Source organism: Notothenia rossii (genome assembly GCF_949606895.1).
Source record: "Notothenia rossii genome assembly, chromosome: 1".
NCBI classification, from domain to species: domain Eukaryota; kingdom Metazoa; phylum Chordata; class Actinopteri; order Perciformes; family Nototheniidae; genus Notothenia; species Notothenia rossii.
This window is the reverse complement of record NC_136912.1, coordinates 75127917-75152256: the sequence shown is the minus strand read 5'-3', so window position 1 is coordinate 75152256 and position 24340 is coordinate 75127917. Positions and strand designations below refer to the sequence as shown.

Below are 24340 nucleotides of genomic sequence, written 5' to 3'. Positions count from 1 at the left end.
ACACTTCATCTCATACAGCGGGACTTGATCAAGCTTGTATTAAATTAACATCTTTACACATCGCTGGCCCCAAATGATAGCGTGGTGCAACAATTTCCTCACTTTGAGAACTACAGATCTGCTCTCAGTAGAGTGCAGATGCTTGCAGTTGCTTTAATGTTGGATTGAACAAATTTAGATGATTATTTTTTTTGTCAACCTGGAATTTCCCGCCAGAGCTGAGCCGACCCGACTGTCTATACTTTTTGCTTTGTGTTGACCTTATAAACTCTGATTGACTGAGAACCCTTGGAGGCCAGGCTGTGTTCATGTTGTCGAAAAGTAGAGGTTAAAACATTATCTCACGTCTTAATTTACTGTGATTTGACAGTTCTTCTTAATTATAAATAATATGTATCCTAAGTCTATCCATCCCCCGATTCTCAGAAACGTACATACCTACAGTAGATGCATAGAATGAGAGCACATTTAGTTTACATTTGAGGCTGACTAGTTCAACAGGTCATTGGCTGCGTAAAGACAGACAGAGAAAGCACACATTCTAAAAACAACAGACAAAGCAGCTACAATTAATATCCAATAACATCAGCCCAAAAACAGAATAATAAGAGTCAATATTGAACTTCATCTCTTAGTGGCCAGAACAAGGACTCCAAATAAATGATCTGCAAAAACAACTGTTTGCTAACTCAAGCTCGCCCTCACAACTGATGATTGGTCAGTTCATTGCCAATCGTTTGTTAGCCAATTCAATTATTTATTTCTGGTTCTATGAGTAAAAAGTAGTTGGGCCAACTTGTACAGTAGCTTAAGGTGTTAAGACGCCGACCATGACTATGCATCATCCCAGTTTAGAAGCCAGGTGTTCTGGCTCGGCTCAAACACGTTGTACACCTGGTACGTCCTGATGGTGTTGGGGTTCTCATCATAGCCGCTCACCTCCTCCCACTGGGGGGGGGGGGGGGGGGGTGTGTGTGTGTGTGTGTGTGTGTGTGTGTGTGTGTGTGTGTGTGTGCGTGTGTGTATTGAATAGGCAGACAGACATCTGGCTTGTCAAGGGCATTTATTCAACAACCTTGCTCATACACGTGGAGCATGTCACCATGGCAACAAGTCTCTCAAGTTCTCTCTCCCGCTCTCTCCATATCTTGACACAAACAAAAAGTAGCATTTGTTTTGTGTCACTGAATTCAAACACACACCAATGATCAGAATTGGTTTATTGACTATGGTTTAAGTCGTCAGCATCTTGTGTTTTTTTGGAACCAGAAGTAATTCAACAAGGAGGAGCAAAGTTCAACTGAGCACTGAACAAGACATTATTAGGCCAACAAAATGTTACACTGAACTTTCATGAACTGAGAACCGTATTGAAAGGGCTAAAATTGTGAGGCGAAAATCATAAACTTTAGGAAATCTTTGCTTTTCCTAGGGTAGTCGGGTCATTTTCTCATAGACTTCTATAAAAGTCAGACTTAACTTAAATTATTTATGTATACATAAATAATTTAAGTTAAAGGTAGGGTATGTAAGTTTGAGGAACCGGCTCGAGATCGCTAGAATTTGAAAATACACGACCGGAGAAAATCTGCCACTTCCTTAAAGAGCCCCTCCTCCAACACACACAAACGGGCACATGACCAATGAGGGCACGAGATAAGTTTTTGCACAGATGGAAGGCTGTAGGCCATCCAGTTATTTTAGCCGGGCCGGCTAAAATGATTGTTCGGCTTCCACAGATTGCTATCGGGATGTTAAGAGCATTCCATAGAATATAACAAAAAGTGTATCTCGAGCCGGTTTCTCAAACTTGCATAACCTACCTTTAAGTCTGAATTTTAAGAGAATACAAGTTTAAGGCACTTCCTCATTAGCTTCCTTTTTGCAGAGCCAGAGCTTGTACAAATGTATTTGCTGTAATTCAGTTGGATATGAATAGCTCATTTTGGGTCGAGAGAAAGGCGAAAATGAAAATGCTTTTTGAGGATGAACTGATGCACCTCAGAGGGCAGGAAAGATTATTCCCTCCGTTTCTCTGTTTAATGCCAGCTGTGTGGAGTCACACAGCAACCAAAAAACTCTAAGAGCCGTGTCAGCGCCACAGCAGGAGTACTTTGAGTGTATTCAATGGTAGTGCTGACATTTGTAGTGTGGTGCATTTGAAGTAAGGGTCTATTTGAACATTTTACCCCCCCCTACACACACGCACAGAAGCAAACACACTTTGAGTGCTTTGATGTTGGGCCAGTTTTGCCGGATGGTAAATATGCTGGTTTGGTGCAAAATAAATACAATCTTTGTGGCCTAACACACACACATGCACACACACAAATATGCAAAACACAACCATCTGTTCTAATAGTGAGTCCAGTTTCCTGCCAAGTTGTTATCAACTAATGGGCAGAAGTGCACACCAAAAAGATGCCAGCTCTGTGAAGACAGTTGACAGAGGCTCTGGCCCGCAACATCTTAAATAACAGTTTAAGAACAAAAGTCTTGAAAAAAAACTAATGTGGAAGGTGTACGTACATGCCTACAGAAACTGTCAATTCAGGACAAATCAGTCCGTCCAGTTAGACTTTTTAGTACAGCTGAGCAATTTAAACCTTATCGAAACACTAACCGCAATGAACATTTTGTTGTTAATGACATTTTAACTCAACATTCAAATATTAATATATGTTTTAAGATACATTGCTTGAAGACAAAACCCAGCTCCAACACAGACATATGCTGTTTCTAAACAAATATGGCAGTGTTCAAGCAGCGCACTTCTCAAAGTACAGTAGGTACAGAGGGACTGGTAAAAAACAACACTTTCTTTTCATTTATATTGGCATAAATAATCAATTTATCACATGATATGAAAATCTTTATTGTGATAAAAGGTGTTGCAATATGTAATTAAGAGTTTTGTTTTTCAAGGGCAACAATAATAAGCTCAGTATCTTTCAGACCAAAGGAGTCGTAAGACTTTATACTTCCACATTTCACAGTCATTCTTTCCGCAGTGCAGTCATCATCACTGTAATATTGTCAGCCTTAATCAATGTCTCACCATGAATTGTGTCTGACTTAGCTTTTACCAACTAAAATATTCCATGAAGAAAAAGTATTGCTGTGAAAATTGACACTGACACCAAAGGCAAATCTAACATTTATTGTGTTTCACTGGAGAAATAATTATATTCATCAGTCGCTTCCATCTTTATAACTTGTATCTCTCAGTTTTTTTACTTTCTGTCCTTGGTTTGTCCTTTTTTTTTACTTTCTTGCTAGACCAACTCTCCTGAGGGCTCTCCTGCTTTACTTTATTTTCCTCCCTTCCTTCCTTTATTCCTTCCTACCTTCCTGATGCCCCTCCATCTCCTCGATCCTCTCTGGCAGTTCAGGAATAATTTGCGGCAGCCTAATCTGCCTTGAACACCCTAAACTAATTAACATGGGATGGAATGGATTCACTTATCATTTCACCACATGTACATACATCTCACACACACACACACACACACACACACACACACACACACACACACACACACACACACACACACACACACACACACACACACACACACACACACACACACACACACACACACACACACACACACACACACACACACACACACACACACACACACACACACACACACACACACACACACACACACACACACACACACACACACCTCTCCAGGCAGGATAATAAATGATGAGTAGTCTTGCAGAGGAAATGGGGAAGGAGGGCAGATATAAAAAGGAGGTAACAGACTATTTATGTGCCATGTTCACCCGAGTCTGTTCCCACTAATATGAACATTTAGAACATTCCATACCGTTGGGCAAACATTTTTTTTTTTTAAATGTATAAATGCATGTGTTTAAACAGCTAGGACTGACATGCATGATACTATATATCCTATTTTATTCAGAGTGGACTCAGCATGTAGTTCAGCTGGTAAACCAAGCCAGGATGTAATTATGGCACATTTGTCATAGTGACTGGAAAACAAAGAGTACATATATGCTCACAATTTGTTCAAAAGGTATTTTTCATGTAATATCATATGTAATATTTGAAACAGGTGAGTTTTTTTGATTGATTCTGGCATGCAAAGCTAAATCTGGCACTGTTACGCTTGATACATTTGAATGTTTTAAGTGTTCATTACTGTGCATTGTCCCTGCCAAATAAACGATTAAATAAATAAATAGTTAGCCTTTACTACAATATGAAACGCAAGTGTGACAAGGTCATCAGAACAGGTTTGAAGAAATTCAAATATAAATAATTTAGCATACATAGCATTCATGCACAGATTTACCTCTGCAAACGTTGCCATTGTCCGGTTCAAACCCCGCCTTGCAGCTGCAGCTGCCGATGGGCACCATCCACTCCCCATCTCCATTACAGTAGAGCTTTATGGGCACGTCGACTTCCTCAGCGTTGGGAATACAACTTCCTCTAGCAATGACTAATGAGGTGGACTCTGCTCCAGTCAGTGTCTGTTTAGAAAATCATAAGAAATGTCTAGTTGAATGTCTGTATACACCAGCAACTACACCACATTCTGATGATAATAGCACAGTTTTCAGTTTCTGGTCCATACCTCTGGAAAAAAAGCGAAGTTCTGAACCACGCTGGGACATTTCTTGTAGAACACTCTGACAGCCAGGAGGGACATGCAGGCTCCAAGGTCCTGGAAGGCCAAGTGGAAACCTTTGCCTTTGGACAACGGTCCGAAACTCCTAACTTCTGTGTTCACCTTCATTAGTCTTCCCCCAAAATCAACCTGGGAGAAACTCTCATCTGCTGCGATGGTGTCCACCTTACATTGACATACAGAGAGAGGGAAGGTTAGCGAAGAAAGCAAGGGGTGTTAAAAAAGGTTTTACTGTCCCTGATCTTTTGTTATTACTTTAGATACAATTATATTTGAAATATTTAGATAAGTAATGTTTGGTATGTTCTGTATAATATAGAATAACCTCATTTTGCTTAGAGTTTAGTAATGATTTGCTCTTTATTTATGTAGTGAACCTTGACAATAGCCCTAGAGAAGGCTGCTAGGAGTTTTACGGCACTGGGAAAAACACAAACACAGGCAGTTAGATCTTTCTAGACTTTGATCAATTAACTTTGTGGATTCTTAATCAATTTGGGAATGGTTAAGTGTTTTCTTCTGGATTGAACATTGTGCATAATGAGTATCATTGAAATGTTATTTTGAAAGGCACATTTTTAGTGTGGCAAATACTTCCAAAGCCAGAGTCTTCACACTTTTCAATACCTTAAGGAAAGGGGCATTGGCCCAGTACTCCACCCCTTTGATGCCCTCTGACACGGCCCTCTCAGTCTCCAGGTAGTACAGGTTGAAGGTCTCCTTGCAGGAGCCCAGGACGCTGGGGATGGAGGCGCAGTCGCGGACGGTGAAGCGGATCTCCACATAGATGCGCTGCGCCGCCCGCCGGTCGATGTAAGTCGTGAGAAGCCAGTTGTTCTGGCTCGGCTCAAACACGTTGCACACCTGGTACGTCCTGATGGTGTTGAGGTTCTCATCATAGCCGCTCACCTCCTCCCACTGGGGGGGTGTGTGTGTGTGTGTGTGTGTGTGTGTGTGTGTGTGTGTGTGTGTGTGTGTGGGGGGGGGGCGGGACAGAGGAGAGGGATGAGAGGGGAGGAAGCAGGGGAATAGGGGAGAGAAGAGGCCAAAATGATTAATGGGTTTACCAAGACCTGACACAAATTAAACTTTCTCTTTCCCTCCTTCCCATTTTGTCTCTCGCTCTCTTTTTGTACCTCTCCACTTCCCTCCCTACTATACTTTTTTTCTCTCCTCTCACCTTTTTTGAAGAGGGACAACCATTCATCACAATTAGAGCTGCTCACCTCTAACACACACCCACAGGCAGCAGACCATTGTTACCGGCTAGCAGCCAAGCCAGCATTTATATAAAGAAAGAAAGAAGAAAGCCAGTTAAATAACAAATCCTCTTTAATTCTTTACTGCTCTTTTTTATTTTACTCTATTTTATTAATCTGTCGATCCTTTTAATGTAGACCTCCGTGATTCTCTGGAATCCATTCAACTCTGCATCAATAGCGATGAATTGGTGTCACCTTGTGACTGTAATTAAGATTGTGACGGAGTCCTTAATGGAGCGCCGCAAGGTGTACTCAAACTGTTTTCTCCAACGGTGCACACACTTGCATACACCTATTAGGGCTGTGCAATTTATCGTATTTTAATCTCTTTATTTACTGGTATTTATTATTTTGATATTATTTATTTAAATGTAGATATAAATGTATGAATTGTATGTAGTTGTATTGGTTTTTCAGTTGAACTACAGTATACTTAAAGTTCAGGGTAATCAACTGTTAAAAAAATACTGTTCAAATTATTATTATTTTTTTTTTCAAGTTCAATAAATGGATGTTTTCAAAGTCAATGAACAATCGTATGTAATAATTGTGATATCAATATTGACCAAATATAATCGTGATTAGGATTTTTGCCATAATCGAGCAGCCCTAACACCTACTGTATACACATGGTCTGATTCTCAGCCAATACAACCTGGACTTTCACTGTTACGCTGATGACACACAGATTTACCTCAGCACCAAATCCCCCCACAACCCCCCCCTCACCCACATCGAATCCTGTCTGACTGCAATACAATCCTGGATGCAACACAACTTCCTCAAACTCAACAGCAATAAAACTGAACTCCTCCTCATCGGCTCCAAATTCACCCTCAGCAAAACCCCCAACCTGACAGGGTTATATTTGACCCCACCCTCTCCCTCGAGCCCCACATCCGTCAAGTTGTAAAAACCTCATTTTTCCACCTCCGCAATATTGCCAAACTCCGTCCTTCTCTCACCCGCCCTGCAGCTGAGCAACTCATTCACGCCTTCATCTCCTCCCGCCTTGACTATTGCAACTCACTCCTCTACGGCATCAGCACTACATCCCTCAATAAACTCCAGCGTGTCCAGAACGCAGCCGCCAGACTCCTCACCCACACCAAATCATGGCATCACATCACCCCGGTCCTCAAAGAACTCCACTGGCTCCCCGTTTCACACCGCATCCATTACAAACTCCTGGTCCTCACTTACAAAGCCCTCCACCATCTGCCCCCCCCCCCCCCCTACCTCGCTGAGCTCCTCATCCTCTACCAACCACCCCAGTCCCTCAGATCCACCTCAGCCGGTTTGCTTTCCATCCCTAAGGCTAAACTCCGGAGCTTCGGGGATAGAGCTTTCTCTGTGGCAGCCCCGAAGCTCTGGAACTCCCTCCCCCAAGACCTCCGTGAGTCTGAGTCCCTCACCCTGTTCCAGTCCCGCCTCAAAACCCACCTCTTCAACTCTGTATCCATAAACCCCCCCCCCCCCACTCTCAACCAACTTCCTCCTGACTGCTTTTCTGTTTTGTTTTGTTTCTTTTTGTTTTGTTTGTCTACCCTCCCTCCCAAATGTAAAACGTCTTTGGGTTCAAGAAAAGCGCTATAGAAATAAAATGTATTATTATATACCTCAAACACACACACACAAACAGACCCAGTACACCTCTGCACGTTGTTCTTACCCCATTGGCAGGGAACGAGATCCAGCCAAGCTCTGCTGTGGCCGTCCTTGTATCCATCACTGTCTCTGTGAGACAAAAGGGAGTGAAAGACAGAGAGGTGAAGGGAGGAAGCTGCAGGAAGAGGACAGGTATGAGTTTAATTAACAGTCAGCTCAGGCACCAACTTTACTGCTGCATAGTGATGCGTGTCATTGGTGTCATTATTTGTAATGCTTCTCCCAACCCTATCATAAATAGATAAGTAGCCACATATAAACCATAAGAAATAATCATTCCTCTGGCTGAGTATTAAGAGAAGTAACAATGATACACAAAGGTAATACAATTACAAACAATGGTATCATTTCCTTCTAAGTCCATATTAAATTCATTGTTCAGTGTTATCTTCCACAAATATGTAAAATAGTATATTGAAATCCTGGCATAGAGTAATGAGGTCCTTTGATATAGTAAGACCACCGTGTTTGCAGCCGGCCTGGTAGAACAAGTTTGCAACACTAATGGACGTTAGGGACAGAAATCAGTTAACAACAACCTTTGAACAGCTATAACAGTTAGCAACAGAAGGCAGTTAGGAGCAGCAAGAGCAGTTACAGAAAGCTATTTACAGCAATCATTTCTACATCGAGTAGAGGGTGAAGGTGTCGGCAGCGGTGGTACTGTTTCAATTTCTGGCTATTGACTTGCAGATTAATTTATTGATTTAATAGAAAATCTTTTTTTTTTTAATGAAAACCAGCTCAGCAGAGTAGGTGCAGAACAGGAAATGACCTTAAGGCCTGTTGGGGTCTCTTCGGGGGTGTACCACGGATTCACTGTCATGTACAGAAAAGTTATAATTCAAAGTTAGACCTATGGGAGCATCAAAACCAGTAGAAAAACCCTGATGGAACGGCTAAGAAAAGCATCTGTATTTCATATGTTTTAAGCCATTGAGGGGCAGGCACATGCATATCCTATGAACAATGCACAACTCAATCTGAGAAGCTGTTTTCTTTACTTTCAACCACACACAGCTCATAAATAATAACAATGTTTGTGAAAGTGTGAAGTAAACTCATGGTGCAATAAACAGCAGGCATAGTCAAAATAAGGCTGGATAGAAAACTGCCAGCGCCACAATTGCTTTTATATCCAGAAATGTTGAAACTTTGCCGAAGAAATGTATTCTGTGATCGACCTTTGTGAGCAGCTTGACAGCCTGACCCAGTCCTGACATATCGCTTATGATTTCTTCAATTTTACCATTGACCTACAAATAATGTATTCCATTTTATGGGGGAGTGAAAGATTGTTATCTGTCATCCACCTGCATACATTAAAAAGTAATACACTCAGCATACTTTAAGTTTGTATCGTTATGGAAACCAGCATTGCAGAGTCATCTGCATATAAAAGCAGTTCACATTGAGTGGAAGCCTTGAGGTCATTGAGAAATAATAGGCTTTAATTAAATAATAATTACATACAGGTGAAATCAGTCATTGGCAACAACAGCAATTAAACAGACAACCCTATTGTGTGAATGTGTGTAGGTAGCTATTAGCTGATCTGGATGCCTCTGAAGACTTCATGTCCTCAGCTGAACCTCACAATGATCTGCTTCAGTAACCTCACATTCTACCCTGACTCATAAATAACACCACAGCTGGGACGGACGGACGGACGGACGGACGGACAGACGGACGGACGGACGGACGCACACACACACACACACACACACACACACACACACACACAGTAATGAATGGAAGAACAACGAACCAATTGAATGCAAAAGCACAAATGGCAAATTAAATGATTTTCATTCTGTGTAAATATTGATAAATTGCTGTATAAGAGCCAGGATAAATGTGTTCTGCACCTTTCTGTCTGCTATGAGCAAAGCCTGGCAGGCTGGGATTTGGAATATGAGAGACAATGACAAATGGGAGTGATCTGGCAAACAGTGGTGGCAAATAAACTGCATTTGACAATTGTTGGTGCAGCTTAACACATGTCAGCATTAACCCACATTTATAAAGAGGCAAAGGCTACCATACACAGGGCCACCTGCACATCAGGACAGATAAACATTCACGTGCCTTCAGGAGAAATTGGGATTCAGTATCTTGCCCAGGGACAATTTGACAAGCTAACCAGAACAGCAGGAGATCAAACCACATATACCTCATTGACACCAACGCAACTCCGGTTCAAGCTCCGTGCTAGAGCTTTTCAGGTTCAGAACCGGTTCTTCGGTTTAGCTCCGGCTCTTTTCACACTGCCCAGAGTCCGACTGGTGCTGCGTCATTGCGTCATCATTTGCGTCATGACGTAACCGTTTGCGTGCCTGTTTCATAAAGCCAAACCACGCGGAAACCCCTCACAGCTGACACCGACAACAACAACAATGGCCGATTGTGCTCCAGCTTCCTCTGTACCTCTTCGGAAGACCAGATTCCCAGTAGGTAGCTGGTCTCTTCAGTGGACCACTGCTGCTTGTTAAGTTTCTCCATTGTTGTGTACAAACTGGATAAAACGTGGGCTTTTTGATGTTGTTCAGGAGTTGATCCCGCCCCTGCCCCGCCTCGACGTAAGCGTGACGTATGTGCTGCTTTTGCTCTGGCCGGACAATTTTTTGGTGCTCGAAATGAACCGGATTCCGGAGCTAAGAGGCTGCTCCGCTGCGGTGTGAAGAGGAAAACCCGGTGCTTTTCAAGCTCCAGCTCCGAACCGGCCCTGAAACACCATTGGTGTGAATGAGGTAATACAGTCTGTTTGGTGGACAACCAATGTATCTTCTCTAGAGCCCCAACAACACATAACATCTATGATATTAATGTCCATCAAAGGCAACTTAAAACTGTTAAAAAATAATACATAAATCATATAATTTTTTTTAAAATCACAATTTCTCCCTTTCTCTCAGTCAGTGTCTGCCTTCTCCTAGGTTACTTGTAGGTGAAATTAGCTGCTGTATGCAACATGTACAGCAAGACAGGATGGGATGCCAAAGACAACATAAGTGAGTTGTTGAGCAAACACAGAGGCCTTTGTCATAAAACATGGTGCGAACATTCGACAACATCACACCACGAGGGAGCTGCAGGCAAACAACCCCCCTTGATCCTTGACATGCTCTCTTCCTCCTGCACTCTTTCATTCTGCCACCCTGCCTCTCATTATCTCCTCCCCTCCTCATCCTCCTCCTTACATCCTCCCCACCTTCATCCTCTCCTTCACTCACAGTCTTTTATCTCACCCTCTACCTTGGGTGCTTTTTCTTAGTCAACCAGCGAGCCTAATTACAGCAGAATCCCCTCTTTCAGCTTTCCCCCGGGAATCAAGGTCGTTTGAGAGAATAGAATCCCCTCTTTCAGCTTTCCCCCGGGAATCAAGGTCGTTTGAGAGAATGAAATGCTTGTCACGCGGAAATGTAGTCGTCTATAACAAATCTTGGACCAAAGCTTATTCAAATGGTGACAATTGTCACGATCTAATTTTTTTATAGCTTTGGTGCGTTTAGTGGCATGTTGTCAACAAAAATGTTCAAACACCAGTGGAATTTAAACCCAGTTTATGTATGCCTTGCATATTTTTGCCTGTTCAGATGTCTTTGAAGTTTGGTTAAAAAAAAATGAGGCTAAAAAGAAAAATGGAAATGTAGAGAGCAATCCACAGTGTTGACAGAAGAGATGTTAGAATAGCTCATGTAGTCTTACAAGCTGTACCTTGCAGCAAAGTCTTGCAAGAAAGCAGTGGATTCAGGGCTTTATACATTTGAACCATGCCACCATATTTCAAACAAAGGGTTTACAGGCCTATTCTCAGCAAACGACACACACACTTTGCTGCTAATATATTTGTTGGAAATTGATTGCACCATCATGCCCAGAAACTCTTGGGAGACCTCTGTGATTCATCATTTTATGTTATTACATCACGCTCACAGCCTGAGCATGATGACCCGGGAAATAAATGTGAAGTGTAAACAATAAAAATCCTTTTGTTTTGAATGGATCTAACTTCCTATTTTAAACAGAATGAATATAAATAAATGAGAAAATAAACTACAGCAATGTCTGATCATGTATCTGAGCTGGGGCTAACCATATGTTTGTATTATTGATTCATGTTTTTTATTGAATTGAAAATAACAGCATCACCACATAAAGCAGAATATTCTAACATTAACAAGGAAAATGGCAAAATGCTCTTCATAAATACTCCAAAAGCACAAGGTAACATTCTCTAACAGCTTGTTTTTTAGGGAAAAACCCAAACATATTACATTTGCTTTCATATTGGACAAAGAAAAGCATCAAATCCTCACATTTAAGAAGCTTGAACAAGCAATTGTTTTGGATTTTTGGCAAAAAAACAAAACTGTACAACCCCTTTTTTCTTATGACCAAAATATTTGAAATGATTATTTTCCACCAGCAATTAATAGACTAATTATTGTATTTACTTAATATCTTTGTACATTAAAAGCACAACATAACAAAACCATATCAGCAAACATGCCCTGTGAATTCTCAGTTTAATAGAGAAGATGTCTAGGCTGGGCTTATTAGAGTGCATCTACTCATCAGTCTAATTAACAGCGCACGGCACACACTTCTCTGTGCATAATAGGGTCTACTCTCCGATCAGCCTAATTCATTTTGACATATTGGTGGCTGTGATAGGAGTGTGCCCACCTCCCCCACAGTGTCACACCTTCTAAACCACTGAGCAGAAACCAAAGCCATTTAATGGCAGAGGAAACAGCAGGTAAATCTGTGCGATATTGTCGCAGTCAAAGAGGCTGTTAAATCCTTGTTGTGGCCCGAGAGGGAATAATAAAAGTGTTTCCATCCCAGACTTTGAATTAGAAGTTATTCCATTGTTTCACTGGCTTGTCCTCTTCGTCTGTCTGTCTGTCTGTCTGTCTGTCTGTCTGTCTGTCTGTCTGTCTGTCTGTCTGTCTGTCTGTCTGTCTGGTCAAATGGCAAGTGGGGTCAGTTCATCTGATGCTAATTAGTCTACTGTTCAAGACTGCAAATTAGTGTTGATTTATAAGCCTCTGAATGTCTGTGTGCACTCAACATACTGTATGTGCCTCTAAAGGGAAGCCCATCATTACGCCTGGGAGCATTATACTCATAGTTAAGGTGTCACAGGACATTGACATGCAGACGCGCACATACTCAGCAGCCGAACACACGCTAAAAGCCCTCCTGGAGTGAAAGACGTCATGCTGCCAGCAACCTTTGACCAATCAGGCGTGGGCGTGAAATGGCAGGGCATCACGACACACACATTCAGAGGCTGATTTTCAAAAATCACATATATGTAGGCTATACAGATACACACACACTTTCTCTTTCTCTCTGCAGGAGTCACGCAGAGCAGCCTTTTCTGTTATTCCAACCCCCAAAATCAATTATGAAGACAATTATGAGCCAGTGCACACTGCTCTGACATTCTAAAAATAAATATGTTACACATGGTACCTTGGTGAACATATACTTATTCACAGGAAATGGTGTAATTAATATTAAACAGGAAGGATGGCTTAACGAAAAATGGCTTGCATAAAAGGAACAAAAGAAAGTTTGTTAAAGTGTTCCTTTCTCCATTCCCCCCTCCCCCCTTATTAGGCCCACAGGAGCTCCAGTACTATTCAGTGCTATACTCTGGTGTCTCAAAACTCAGTTCCCTTCAAGCTACACTTTGGCTTGTACACAGCGTGCAAAGTGTCACCTGCTAATTTCCACAAAGAACATATTTCTGAAGTATGCTAATGAGCTGACCCTTTTCTCTTAAAAGAGTCTGTTCAGCAGATCAAAAACACATTGGATCAGCAAAAAAAAGACATACTGTAACTATGCAACAAGAGTAGATTCACACCAGGACATGAGGTTGTTGTGAACAAAATCAAAATGCTGCTACAATATCATGACACCTTCATGTAGGGCTGCTCGATTATGGCAAAAATCATAATCTCGATTATTTGGGTCAATAATTGATATCACGATTATTCAAAACAATTGTCCATTTACTTTGAAAACATACATTTATTGAAAAAAAAAATGTAACGGTATGTTTTTAACAGTTGATTACCCTGAACTTTAAGTATAACTCAACTGAAAAACCAATAAAACCAATAAAAGAAATTTTAAAAAATGAAATAAATAATTTTTTTATTTCGATTATGTAGTTTTCATAATCGTTGCAAGCCAACATCTTAATAGCGATTAAAATACGATTAATTGAACAGCCCTACCTTCATGTCATACAATAAAGAGGGTGTTTGGACTTGGTGCATTTTATCCATTTACCCATGTCAAACTAACACAAAACTGTTTCACAAGCAATTTGAATGTATTCTTATAACCATCAAATGACTATATTTCTAAAGGAGCAGCAGCAGTTCCACTTCAAAAGTAATGAAACTTAGAGTACAGTACTGGTCTGTATCGTTAGTAAATCGGATTAAAGCGCATGTTGTACTTTATGACAAATTGGTTGAAATGTCCTGATTTCTAGTCCCTAGTCTGAATAAAGCGCAAAAGAAAAGCCTCTTTCAAACTCCACACTTCCAGTTCAATTGCATTTGTTTGGTAGTGAATTCACCTTCAGCCCAAAAACCAGTGCCCCTAAAGACTTCACACCTGTTTTCCCAGGCTGAAAAGTACTCACATTGCCATAAAACAACCTGTGGGTGGAATACCCCTTTCAACTGTCAATTGAATACTTCTTTAGACATCATTAGCAAGTATGTCCATCTGATGTTTTTTTGCATCCGATGTATTTTTTGATTTCCCCTGCTATATGAACTGTAAGAAACAAATGTGACTCACAGGGCTTTTGGTTCCATTGTATTTTAAATACAATGTCTGTTTATTTGCTTTTCCACCATGCAGGGACTTGAGGTATGTACCAATTCTGCGAAAGGCTATTTTGCCGCCCCTAATGGAGGCATTAGGTTGTTCAGGTAAGTGTAATTGAAAGGACTTTCTGGTACAGGTCTGCCTTTATACTTTTATTTGATTGCTTAAATGACCTGTGTTGAAAAACCTTACTGGCTCTTTGCGGCAATCCACTGGCTGTTTTCCCTTTCTCCTTTTCACTAGATGTAATGCTTTTTTCAATAAAGGCGCATTTGTGCCAAGAGCATAATCCTGATGATAAAATATTCCTGTGTCAAAGTTCCACTTGAGGTTGCTGAATTGCTCTTTGTGGTGTTCAGCTTTGCTCTCTGGTTCGTGGCTGCTAAATTAGGTGCTACGCCTGTTTAAGCATTTTGGTTTCAGCTGCTGTCGGCTCCACTCTTATTTATGCACATTTAAAGTCCTTTTACCACAAGAGGTAATTGAAGCACCTCCTTCCCCGCTTAAACTGTAGACAACAGCACAGGGATCATTCTGAATAGAGCAGTTAACACTTTCTTCAAACCAATTTCCCTTCTGTTTTACTGTGATACTTCTTTATGCAGTGCATGGTGTTCACTTTAAAAAACCCACTACAAGGCCAGAATTACAGAATATTCTTTTTCTTCTTGATTTTCTGCATCAATCAATAGCTACATTGTTTTGTTGGTACATTTAATAAAAGTGAGCACGCTACAGTTCACATAATGCTTTATAGTTGGGGGCCTAGGGGGGAAAAAAGGACCGTTTGGTTCAGATTCTCGCAAATTCGCCAAATTTGGCACAGATGTTGTCCATACCGTACTTAATCATTTTAAGATGGGTGCCAAGATTGGCGCCCCATGGTACTGCCATATTGCGCAATCCAATATGGCTGCCACCCGAAAAAAACAAAAAGGCCTATATTCATAAATGATACCACTTTTTAGGGGTTTTCTGGGCCGTAAAATCTGATTCTGGTGTTATTTAAATGATTTGAGGTCAAGATTACCCCTCAAGGTCAAGTTTACTCATCAAAGTTAGTATATAAAGGTAATATCGGGGTAAAATTCAGTATTTCTGGTGCAACATGCCAGATTCTACCCCCATTTTTTTTTCTCATTATAAGCTATACTTGTATGTATCAATGTTTTATTTCACAATTCAAAACAATCTGATTCTGGTTTCATCTCAATGATATGAGGTCAAGTTTACCCCTCTAAGTTAACATAAAGGTCATTTTGTGTCATAAAAAATAAAATGGTATCATTATTTATTGGAAATAATGTTTTGCCATTTAACCTATTTTCAAACTTGTTTGAGAGACAAGGCAGGAGTCAAACAGTAACAACATGTGCTGTGTTTGCTGAATCAGCCTGCCAGTTAAACCAGGTGAAGGTAACCTAATGAGGCTGTACTGGTGATTCATGGTCCACATACAAAAGACAGGTAAGTTGTAATGTTAGCAAAAGTGCATGCATTTTCTGATAGACAACATATTGAAATGAGTGTGCTGTTATAGTTTCATGGTGTGAATACTGTCAAAGAACATGTAGTTGATGTTTTCAAGCTAGCTAACATTAGCTATATTAGCTCTGACTAACATTAGCTAACAATTGCTCAGAGATTAGAAGCTAGCTAGCTCAGTGATTGTTGGTGAATGATATCTTGCTGAGCTAAGGTTAATCTGCCTGTACACTTGCCAGCTAATAAGATAACTAATGTCATTTTGAGAAATTTCATTATTAATTCATTATTTTGCCCAAATAAAGTCATCAATAAATTAGAACAATGATATGAAGTGAATTAAATGAAGTCCTGGGGATACTAATATTGCTATCATTTTTGCATGTGCACTCTGCTCTCTGGTCCCAACCAACGTTGATACCAAACCTATGTCCTTGTTTTTAGGTGCCTGCTATGTCACCTATAAGACGGGATGGCAAGTGAAAGTTCTTTGTGTCGACGAGCCTACATCATCATAATGGACTAGAACAAGAGTGTCAAGTCAAGCATGTCTTCTATCAAAATTATGAACTGGGAACTCTGTTGTCTTTGTCAAATGGTCAAACCTGGAGAAAGCTTGACAACTCCAAAGACAGAGGGACTTGTATCACTTGAGAGGGATCTAAAAGACTTCAATGATATCAATGCCAATGATCTTCCTTGTAACGTCACGATTAGTCAGTTGAATGATGGTTCAGGCATTGCAGCAACTCTTACATTGCATAAGGCTGTGTATCACAAAACGTGCAGGCTTTATTGTAGTAGTTCTCGGGTTAAACGGGCGAGAGAGAAGCAAGACAAAGAAGCTGCCCCCAGTGCAGAGACTGGCCCTAGTCCCAAAAAACTCAGATCATCTGGGAATTTTCAGCAACAAGGCAATGTCAAATATTGTATCATCTGTGAGGGCGTGGATCCAGCTAACCTCCACAGGGCAACATCTGATGATGTAGATAACAATCTAAAGAGTTGGGCGAAGACCAACAAAAACTTTGCTTTACTTGGCAGACTAGTTGCCCCAGCTTCTGATGCACATGCGGCTGATTTCCATACTCACCATAACTGTTATGTAAGTTTAAGAAACACCGCTATCGCTACTGAGAAACGTGATTCGGTGCGGCCTGCACCTTCGCCCTTCAATACGATCATCTGCGCTCAGATAATAGCCCTGATCGAACATTCAGAGAACACTTTATTCAAGCTCTCAGAGCTACGCAATATGTATCGAAAGTTTACGAGTGATCAAGGTCATCAATGCCACGATGAAAAAGTGCCACACTCAACCCGATTCAAGGATCACCTTCTCAAGTTTCTACCTGAATGGGTTGAGGTTTCCAAGGAAAATAAAGGCCGGAAGGATATTTATCTATCTCACAAGTTTAAGGTTGCTGATGAGCTTGCCAAGACATATAGCGCACAAATTGGTCAAGAAGATGCTCTTATTTTCATGGGGGCTGCCATGATGATGCACAACTTTATACAGAGTCAACTGCCTTTTGATGGCTCCTTTCCTGCTAACTGCCTCACAGCTCCAGTTAGTGAAGAGATGAGGAGTTTCTTCAATGTAGTGCTCCAGGGCCCATCAGCTCTTGAGAAGATTAGTGAAGACAGCAATCTGAATGCAAGGGAGAGAATTGCATGCAACATCTCACAACTGCTTATCTACAATACTAGTAAGGGTACACACCACGCTGTGAAGACGGATACAATACGCCACAACAAGGAGCGAGAAACCCCCTTCCCCCTGTATCGTGGCCTCAGGCTGCATGGACATGGACGGAACAAAAAACAGATTGATATTGAACATGCTCAAGGCATGTCAGTATCATACAAACGGGTCATGCAAGTTAAGCGAGGTATTGCTCAAGCGGTGTGTGCTCGCCATGTCTTAGATGGAGTGGTACTACCAACCAACAGCCGTCTCAATGTCTTCACCACCCATGATGTGGATAATTTAGACAGCAAGGCTCAGGGCAACTTCTCACTTGATGAGTTCCACGGATATGCCCTTAGCGTGACCAACCATCTCTCGCATGAGAACCTAGGTGTGAAGCGGGATCCAATTAAGCTTGACCCCTCTGACACGTCGACTCCAAAGCTACCAGACTCTTACGTGATCCAGCCCCCAGTCCAACTTACTCAAACAGATGTCTTTGCACCAAAATATGGCAACAGCAAAGTCAGACCACCGCTTGATGTGCAAGGTGCCACGGTCAAGGATGAGGTATGGATGGCACACGTTAACAGTGTGCTGAAGCAAGGCACGTTAGCAGAGGGTGACATCATCACTTGGTCGGGATACAACTCTATGCTAGCCAGCGAGCAATCAGTGAAGCCCCCAGCTGAGATCGGCATCTACCCCCTATTCCCAGACAAGGCCGCATCCGCATCTTCAATGAAGCACGCGATGGAGCTGACGATGCAAGGCACAGAGTTCCTCAACCCAGGCCAGACTAGCGTACTCGGTGCAGATCAGCCACTATTTGCTATCATCAAACTGCTCCAATGGCAATACCCCAACACTTTGGGAGAAGACAAGTTGGTTGCCATGATGGGTGCGCTGCATATTGAAGACAAGATGCACCTAATGATTGGGAAGCTGCTGCTCGACTCCGGGTGGGCCACCATCCTCGCTAAGGCTGAGGTCCTGACATCCGGTCGCGCACAATCTGCGCTCAATGAGCATCACATCAAACGCACAAGGTATGCCCATCAAGTTTCTCTCATGTCACTTTATGAGCTCAAACAGACCGCCTACGCAGAGTATTGTGAGAGTATAATGGGCCCACCTGAGTCATTTGATATGTGGGATCAACGTTCACAAACTGTTCCCCAGTTCAAGTTCTGGTCAACCATAATGAAGCTGGAGCTTCTGATGTGTCGCTTTGTGCGGTCCCTGCGGGAAGGGGACTTTCCACTATATGTGCAAGCATGTGACGAACTTTGCGGCTGGTTTCACGCCCTGGACCACACAAACTACGCACGTTGGATGCCAGTCCATGTCCGTGACATGGTTCAGATAGCTGATAAACACCCTCAAGTACATGCTGAATTCATGAAAGGCAACTTTGTTGTGCAGAAATCAGCTAGAAAGTTCAGCCTCATGGCCAAGGACCAAGCACATGAGCAGTCCAACAAAAGCCTCCAGGCGCATGGCGGAGCCGTTGGACTCTATGAGAATCCTGAAGCCCTTACATTGTTTATGCTGGCTGGACCTGATTGCACACGGATAGTTGAGGAGTTTGAGGCCATCAATGACCCACCAACGTCATCCACTGCTCATCATGAGGAAGGACATAACTTGCAAGTAAAGTTTCGCAAGGATGTACTCTCGTTCATCGATGTGGTACAGCAGCTAGGCAACCCCTTCCTTGCTACAAGCCAGGAGCTTATTGCACTCGATACACAGAATGTCATGGAGCCGGCAGTTGTTGCTTCTTTATCTCAAATCCATGAAGCCGGCCAGACCCTTCATGCAGCATATGTCAAGGAAAGATTGGAAATGGCTTCAGTACCAGTATCTGATACCGTCAAGCGGAAAAACATGCTAACATTCGCCAACCGAACTGGCCCCAAGAAAAAAGGTACAAAGGACGGTGGCATACAGAAGCAGAACATGGTTTTAATCACACAACTGTTCCTTTCACTCCAGTCACGTCCCAATGCTGACATGACAGACTTCTTTCAATTCGAAAATCAGAGAGAGCCACCGAGCCTGGCGGACAGAGGGTCTCTGCGATCTGGGACAAAGTCTGACATTCTTCAATGCCTCAATGCTAGCACAGGTCGTGCAGCTTCTGCCAAACAATCTACCGTTGTGGTGTTGGATATGGCAGCAGTCATCCACATGGTGCGCCCCACAACAGCAAAGACATTCAGCGAGTATGTCTTGCTCAACATTACACCATTTCTGGAGGCCCAAATGACAACTAGTACCCACCGCATTGATGCTGTATGGGACAACTACCCAGAGGAAAATAACCTAAAATATCTTACACAGAAACGGCGTGGGAATGGTTCACGGACAAAAGTCGGTGATGGTAGCACTCCAATCCCTAAGCATGAATGGAGTGGCTTCCTAAAAAACGAGGACAACAAAAAGGAGCTCTTCTCATTCATCAGCACACAGATCTCAAAGAATGACATGCGTGGAAAGCTCCTTCTGACTACCCACTTTGAGACTGTGCTCTCCAACATGCCTTGTGATGTCACAAAACTACAGAAGTGCAACCATTCTGAGGCAGACACCAGGATCCTCCTGCATCTGGCACATGCAGCAGAGCAGGGTCATACAACAGCCTTTGTTCGCACCGTAGACAGCGATGTTGTCATTTTGGCAATCCGGTTTTTCGAGACCCTTGGCCTAACGGAGCTCTGGGTGGGTTTCGGTACTGGTCGAAAATATCGTGACATACCAGTCCATACCATCTACTCTGATCTCGGTCCATCAAAGTCATTGGCACTACCCCTCTTCCACAGCTTAACAGGGTGTGACACAACTTCCCAGTTTCTTGGATGTGGCAAGAAGACAGCTTGGGCAGCCTGGAGAAGCATACCAGACCTCACCAACACACTAGTTGCTCTCACAAACACCCCTGACCTCTTCAGTCTTGAGTCTGTGCATATGCAGAACATTGAACGATTTGTCGTGCTCATGTACAGCAAGGGGTGTGGTGCAGCTGGTGTCAATGAGGCCAGACATTGCCTCTTCACCACTGGAAGTAGATCCCTGGAAAACCTCCCACCTACCCAAGCTGCACTGTTCCAGCATGTCAAGCGAGCGCTACTGCAGGCAAGTTTCTACTGGAATCAGGCAACCTCGGTCCAGCAGGAAATTCCTGACTTCAGTGAGTGGGGCTGGCACAAAGATGGCACTGGCACATGGCAACCACTGTGGACCACTCTTAGTGATGCATCAGCAGCATGTGACCTTCTTGTGCGCTGTGGCTGCCTCAAGGGATGCATGGGAAAGTGCAAATGCCACTGTATCGGTGTCCGATGCACAATCCTCTGCAAATGCGAAGGTGGGTGCCTTAATAATGAAGATGACAGCCAGTAACTCCACACCTTGCAAGGGATGGAGACACAAAGAATGTGAAAGACAACATTGTGATCTAACTTTTTGATTTTAGCAAGTTTTACGGAGTAACTATTTTGATTACATTGTCCCCTACTGTTGTTTACTGTTGTTGAAGTTGGACTTGTATTAGTTTGTTGTTTATAATAAACAATCTACTGTTTTGAGTTGTGAAACATTGATATATATACAACTACAACTTATAATGGAAAAAAATAACTTTTTGGGGGTAGCATCTGGCATGGCGCACCAGAAATACCGGATTTTACCCCAATATTACCTTTATGTACTAACTTTGATGAGTAAACTTGACCTTGAGGGGTAATCTTGACCTCAAATCATTAAAATAACACCAGAATCAGATTCTACGACCCAGAAACCCCCTAAAAAGTGGTATTATTTATGATTCTATGACTTTCCGTTTTTTTCGGGTGGCAGCCATATTGGATTGCGCAATATGGCAGTACCATGGGGCGCCAATCTTGGCACCCATCTTAAAATGATTAAGTACGGTGTGGACAACATCTGTACCAAATTTGGCGAATTTGCGAGAATCTGAACCAAAAAATCCCCTAGGCCCCCGACTATTAGTTTGTATTTATGAACTGTAAAGCCTTTAGTTGTAGACTGCAATATGGAGGCCTTATAACGTCCATTGATTTTACATGTGGAGCTGTATCAGTCTCACATGCATCTACGTATAACTTTCACTACTGCTCAATATAAATAACTAGTAAAGTGATACTTTTGTCTCCCTCTGCAGTACCATACACTGCTCAAAGATGATACTCCTCAGTTGTATGACAACAATGCACCAGTGAACCATGGTGATGCTGTTGTTGTGTACAGTATAAGTGAAAAGTTACTTGTAACTATTTATAAATCTTTAAAGCATGCACAACTTTTGACCCTTCCATAACACCAACCGAATCACCAGCAGCTAGCATGGAACCTTCCTGACAACAGGTGATAAACTGATGATAAATGGGCACAGATTTAAAGGCATTCCTCCATCCATCACACTCATTTTAGACGTTTCCAGGCCAAATACTCCCAGAAAGCAGTGTGCTCTCACAGCTACAGATGTGTGCCCGAATGAAACCACTGCCTTGAGGTTGAGGTATCAGATTGTTTTTCTCTGACATGCCGTTGTTGTTGTTGTGAATGGAAGCTTGGAGAGGCGCAGGGCCACTGTGTTAAAAAGAACAAACGAGCTGTCACACATGAACATTTATCTGTGTCACGGTTTCACACACACACACACACACACACACACACACACACACACACACACACACACACACACACACACACACACACACACACACACACACACACACACACACACACACACACACACACACTATTTTCTCCCTCAGTCTCGGATTTCACCTCTCCTCTCATTCTCTCTTATATCTGTTGATAACAGTCTTGACCTAGACAATTTGTAGTGTCATGATTTCACTTTAAGAAAGAAGACATGCGCTTCGTGTTCAAAAATACATCATATCATCGTTGACCTACAAAAAAGCTTCTGTCTGAAGAACCCTGTTAAATCCGACCTGATACCCATGCATTTAAGGTACTCCATCGCTTTTGAAAAAAACTAACGTTGAGAAATGCTAACACATAGCTGAATAATTCTTTACAATAGTATAGTTTTATAACTTGTCAATAGGACATATTATATGTTAGATAATTCAATGCAACACAGGAAAGCAGGGAAGACCTGTCAACACAAAACATGGTCCTTCAAGACGCAATGAAGGTTTGTGGACTTAAATAGAAGGTGTATACTAGTTCTGCAGAATATGATTGCTCGTCAGAGTATGGCATGTCATTATAAACGCAGCTGCAGCTTTGTACGTTTTTAGACAATAGGGTGTCACTGTAAAAAAATGAATAAATAACTAGGTTATTGTCTTTCAGAAACAAACGGCACGACAATAAAAACGAGAACATATTGGATTCTTATTTTTAGAACTGAGCCCTGATGAAGCCTGTCGTTCTCTCTCTTTCTCTCGGGAAAGAAAACTTTTAAACTGCCACTACCACAAAAAGAAACGTGCACACACACTCACATGCACTCTCGCTTAGAGACACAAGCACTGTGTGAAGCATCCAGTCTGTCAATGTGGAAGAATCCTTTGTGCCTTTGTGAGTAACACAAGGGGAACATGCCTCTAACTGACATGCTGTGTTTTAAAGGAGAGTGTGTAGACGCCACATGAGACATTGCCACATGCCGGATCGCTTGCTAACGTGAATGTTGAGTGCATTGATAGGACGTGTAATTCAGAGGGATACAGAAGTGGACATAGGTGCGACTGATTTAGCTTCTGTAGGCACTAAATACACGATTTTGTGCCAACTATGGAACATATGGTGAATGGGATTGGCAGCCATGAAAAAAAACTAGGGACGTAGGTGCGATGGGGCTAGAGGACAATGGATATATAGGCTTGGTTTCTGTGGTCGAGTTTTAATTCATTACTCAGTAAGCTAGGTGAGCTGTTGAACTGCCCAGGGAAACATTTAATTCATCCTGAAGCCAGAGAAGCACCAATCTCAATAAAGGCCTTATTTAGCAGATTGGGTTATAGTTGCCAGATTTAAAGTGCTTCACAATAAAGGCAGTGTCTGGCCTTTACTGGTAAACCTGAGGTGTTCACATGTCTTTAGAGGATACAATAATCACAAAGTATCTGAATAGGTTCAATGCAGCAAGGAAACATTGTGAAGGTTTGCGGAACAAAAAACAGCAGTGGATGAGATTACTCGTTATCAGCTGAAGTGATTACCACACTTCCTTCCTCTTCCGTCCTCCTCCACCTCCTCTCTTCGGACCAGTGCCTCTGCCACGCGGCGTCCATGCACCTTTCATAGGATTCGGTATCTGAATTGGTATCAGGAGAGGGAGATCTGCAGAATATTACCTGCCCTTGCATTGCACTGTAAATAGTGATTAAGTACCCTTCAACATGGGATATAGTGGGGGTTCAATAGGTGATGGATGCTTTGAGGATCAAAAATAAAGCTAAATGGGCACCACAGTGATTTAATATTGACTTTCATAACGTTGGGAAACCCACAAGAGAGGGATTAAAAAAGGGACGCTCAATATTGAGGCAGCTGTGGCTGTGATATCCTGATGTTAAGTCACTAGTATGGGTCCAGCTCCAAAGAAAGCTGAGACCTTCGTTTCCCATAACAAATCAACATGATCTCTTGTGAACACCAGTTGGAGTCTCTGTCAGGATCTTGCTTCCGTTTTTAACCCT

At 42.2% G+C, this 24340-nt stretch overlaps 1 protein-coding gene across 1 annotated transcript in view; it reads right to left on the bottom strand.

The window, feature by feature from the left end:
* The window catches only part of LOC307043774 (ephrin type-B receptor 1-like), a 105057-nt gene that overhangs the window by 53817 nt on the left and 26900 nt on the right, over nucleotides 1–24340 (bottom strand). Inside the window, exons 2-5 of the mRNA XM_079688576.1 lie at nucleotides 7602–7666; nucleotides 5295–5585; nucleotides 4614–4832; nucleotides 4329–4509 (exon numbers count right to left, since the gene is read on the bottom strand). Coding sequence (XP_079544702.1) covers nucleotides 4329–4509; nucleotides 4614–4832; nucleotides 5295–5585; nucleotides 7602–7666 — 756 coding nt within the window. The remainder of the gene's footprint in view (nucleotides 1–4328; nucleotides 4510–4613; nucleotides 4833–5294; nucleotides 5586–7601; nucleotides 7667–24340) is intronic.